Source organism: Bison bison, unplaced genomic scaffold (assembly GCF_000754665.1).
Source record: "Bison bison bison isolate TAMUID 2011002044 unplaced genomic scaffold, Bison_UMD1.0 scf7180017845671, whole genome shotgun sequence".
Lineage (NCBI taxonomy): Eukaryota > Metazoa > Chordata > Mammalia > Artiodactyla > Bovidae > Bison > Bison bison.
In genome coordinates, this window is record NW_011476244.1 from 37,569 (window position 1) to 41,761 (window position 4,193).

A 4,193-nucleotide genomic window follows, 5' to 3' on the forward strand; every position below is an offset into this window, starting at 1 on the left:
TGAGAGGCCAACCGAGGGGACCCGGACCACCCGCTGCAGCCACCACTAGGGGGCGCCCTGGCCAGACCGCCCAGGCAGAGACAGCGCAGACCTGGGAACTTCACGGCGTTCCAGATGACCACGGTGTTATCCACGCTGCACGAGGCCAGCCAGGCGTCATGGGGGGACCACGCAACGTCCATCACATCTGGAAGACAAGGGCGGGCGGTCAGTCTCTCACCGTGGCGTGGGTGCGCACACACAGCTCCACCCTGCCCGCCAGCCGGTTGGTCAGTCAGCAGCCCCGGGCTTCTCTGGGCTGGGCAGACTTGACCCGAGACCACCATCACTAGACTTTCCAAACCAGCCTGAAGCACTTCCCACTCAGGTCCTGCAATGGGACAGGAGATCTGGAGTGCCCAGTAGCCCCGCCCATCCTCAGACGAAGCATGGTAGCCCCCGCGAAGAGGGCAGGACGGCCACGGGCGCTCTGGCTCCTCTGAGTGCAGCACCCGGCTGGGCACGGCGTGTATGGAGGAAGGGCTGGGGGGCGAAGACAGAAAGAGCCGCCACTCAAGAGCCGTCGGGCCCTCTCCTCCAGGCCATGAGCTCCTCGGGGGCAGCACACGCTCTCCCGCTGCCCCACTCCGCGCTGCGGGCGCGGGCTGGGAGCAGGCCCTGGCACCCACGGCACGCTGCACACCCCGCGTGCGGGACGCTTGTGGGCGGGGCTCCTCATGCGCTGCGAGCGTGACGTCCGATCCAAGGCCCCTTTCAGCTTCAGGATGGCTCCCTTCTCACCCGCCAGTCTGTTTCTGTGTCCTCGGCCACAGCGAGACTGCCCGTCCGTCTGACACTGTCTGCAGCCTCCCCTGCTGCCCCCGTGTGCTGGGAGGAGGCTGTGGGGGGTCTAAGGCGAAGGCAGGTCTGTAGCAGGGGCACAGGAACCTCTGGAGCCTGGGCGGGTGCTGGGGGCTCCACGCACACCCCAGACCCCTGTGCTTCCAAGGCCTAGAGCAGAGGCCTGCTCAAAGAGGACTCCAGAAGGGAGGTGGGTTTCTCAGCAATTTCCTGAGCTGTGGATAACACAGATGTCAGCCGCCAATCCCATCAGCTTTCCTTCCTGTAGGAGGTTACTGTCAAGTCTGTCATTCTCCCTCGTGGTACTTTTAAAAATCATTACTTCTTTTATACTTTATCTTGTTAACTGTGAACGAATATCCGCTCTGCTGGTGGTCTGGTGGGTGAGCGCTCCTTCTGCCTCCTCCTCTGCCGCGTGCCTCTCACGGCTGGAGTGCGCTATGCGGGCTGCAGCTGAGCTCATGCGGCCTCCTCGGCCCCGCCAGCCACTGCATGGCTGCTGACCCATCACCCGCAGAGAATGACGCTTTCCTCCGGTTCTGGGGCCTTGGCGCTGCCTTGAACTCACAGCCCTGCGTTCTCAGGAGCCCGAGGCCTCCTGGACATCCGACCCTGTGTGAGCTTCCCCCGTGTCCTGACTCGCCCTACCAGAGGCCCTCTGGAGCCACTGCCGAGTCTGCGGTCAATATCCACAAGGGACACAGCGTCCCCGCACGCCAGCTCGGAGCACTTGCCTTCAGACCAAGCACCGGAGGCGCGCCCCACCTCGCTGTCAAGCTCACCAACTCCCCAGCGTCATTCCATCCTGCGATTCCCGTAGAATGACTCTTCTAACATCCTTAGCATCTCCCACCTGCACCAACGACCTTGGCTTCCTCGGCCACTGTCCCCATGGCCAAGCCCAGGAGCCCACCGTCCCCATGGCCACGCCCAGGAGCCCGCCCTGATCTCACTCCCACTGCTCCCCCAGACTCTCCGATGGCTCTTCCAGGCCATCCACCTCGAGGGCCCGGCACCCACCCCTGTCTGTGACGGCTCTCGCCCTGTCTCTGCAGGAGACCAGCCAGGCTCCATCCAGCTCCAGGCCCAGGTCTCTCCTAAGCCCCTCCAACTGGGCCTGAACCGGACTGCACCTGCAGGAACCATGCCCGCCAGGGCCACGGCCTCCACGTGCTGTCCCATGGCCGACGCGACCCCTGGTGCACAGGCAGCTGTGGGGCAGGGGTGCGGGGCTCGCCGTGAAGCTCTCAGCATCTTCACTGCCCCCCGCCCGCTGCTCAGCCATGCCCCGAGCTCCGGCCCTGCCTGTTACCCCCTGCACTGCCCTCCGCGACCAGCTCACGGGTCTGCCCCCAACCCCTACCTCTGCTCTGCTCCCCAGATCTGCCTGACCACCTGCCCCGAGTTCACCGCGATGACCCCCGCAGCCCGACAGGCCCTCACCCAGACGCCACCATAGGTCCTCCCGCCCCACAGCCCAGGCCCTGCGCTGCTCTGCCTCACTCAGCCGAGTGCCCCGGCCCCAAGCCCACGGCCACACCCCGGGCGACTGCCCTGCGGGCCTGGTCAGGCCACGTGCTCATCCCCTCCCCGCCCTCCGCTCTTCCCGCCGGACAGCACCTTCTGAGACCTTCTTTAGGAGTCTGAGTATCTCTTTTTATCTGTGGATACTCCAATTGCTACTTTGGCTACTGCTAACTTTTGGCTATTGCTAGAGAAAACCAAAAGTTTTCTTATATGAGGCCAATTTAGTAATTTATTTATATTAGTCTGAAGTGCTTTTCAATGCTTTATAAGTTCTAAGAGTCTCATTCCTCATGTCATCTCACTTTTGTATTATTTTCCAGTTTATCTACTTTCTCTCCTTTTTTTTTTTTTGGTACACCACACAGCTTGAGATGGCTGGATGGCATCACCGACTCGATGGACAGGAGTTTGAGTGAACTCCGCAAGTTGGTCATGGACAGGGAGGCCTGGCGTGCTGCGGTCCATGGGGTCGCAAAGAGTCGGAGCCGACTGAGTGGCTGAACTGACACAGCTGGTGGGGTCTTTGTCCGCAGCCCAGGGACAGAGCTCGGCACCCGGCAGGGAGAGGGCGGCATCCCCCCTGCTGCACCTCCAGGGCACCCCTGCGCACCTCCTGACTCTGTTTAGCTGCAGTGCAGAGATGCCCCAGGAGTGGTGTGGCAACGGCACCCGTGCCCGTCTCCTCTCCGAACCAACGGGGCGAGGCTCAACTGCGGGCTGTTTGCCCTTGCTCCCAAAGACCCAGGGAAGACCTTATCACAGTAAGAGAACAGTTATCTATGGCCATTAAAAAAAAAAAAAGGATTTTTATTAGGAATTGATGCTGAATAACCTATAATATTCATTTCAGAATGCCCTAGGATAACCCTGGCTTTGCTTACCTAATTTCCTAGTATGTTAACATATGTGAACACAGCACCACAACACAAAATTCTTCTGTTATACATCATACTTGGTTAAAATGAATCACTGCTATCAATGTTATTAAATTCACAGTATTCTGGTGTTACTGATTTTTCCAGCTTTGTTCATATTTGCTGGAAACGCAGGGTTGTTGCTTCCTTTGAAAAGTAAATATTTCTGTTTCAGGATAATTCTCAATAGTCAGAAACCCCGCCTCAACAGATAAAGGGGGCTCAGGAGCCGTTTTCTGAAGGCGACTCCCAGCCTGCCGGGGCTGCCACTTGCTCAGGTTCCCTAACCCTGTGGGATCAACTGTGGGGCTTCAACTTTCTGGCCAGCCCTGTGTTTCTGCGCTCTGTCTGCAGCTCGGCACCAGCATCACACTGCGCCTGTCCAGGTCAAACTCGCCCGGTACCAGGTCTTCACACGCCGCTTTTCAGGACCCAGCGCCTCCTACCCATCGTCTCTGCTTTCTCACGGATCCTTTCTTAAATGGTTTTACTCACACCTGCCGCCGGAGGAGCCCCTACTGAAGGCGAGCAGCTCTGCCTGCCTGTGGGCTCAGACCCAGTCTCAGGCGAGGGCCCATGGACGTCCTCTCTGAGCCCCCCACCTGGGTAGCCTCACGGGCAGCTTGCTGGGTTCCAGAGACGCAGCTGACTCCGTCAGGGTGACCCATTGGCCGTCCCTCGGCCCCTGGTCACCCTTCCAGCACCGTCTGCAGCATGCCCCACCGACCCCGCTCTAGCTGCAGGCTCCTCCCCAAGGGCTCGGGACACCCCCCACCGCTGGCTCTGCGGGCACCAGCGAAGGGCCCGCTCCCCCGATGCTCTGCCCTAGGAAGCTCCGCAGTTCGTGTCCTCTTAACGCGCACAGGCCCTGCTGGGCCACTTCCGCCTGAGCCCGTGTCAACCTCCTCTGCC

At 60.4% G+C, this 4,193-nt stretch overlaps 1 protein-coding gene across 1 annotated transcript in view; it reads right to left on the bottom strand.

Annotated features, from left to right (window-relative positions):
* Positions 1 to 4,193, bottom strand: part of LOC104986028 (protein HIRA) — a 37,082-nt gene that overhangs the window by 27,201 nt on the left and 5,688 nt on the right. The window contains exon 5 of the mRNA XM_010836441.1: positions 92 to 187. Within this exon, the coding sequence (XP_010834743.1) occupies positions 92 to 187 (96 nt within the window). The remainder of the gene's footprint in view (positions 1 to 91; positions 188 to 4,193) is intronic.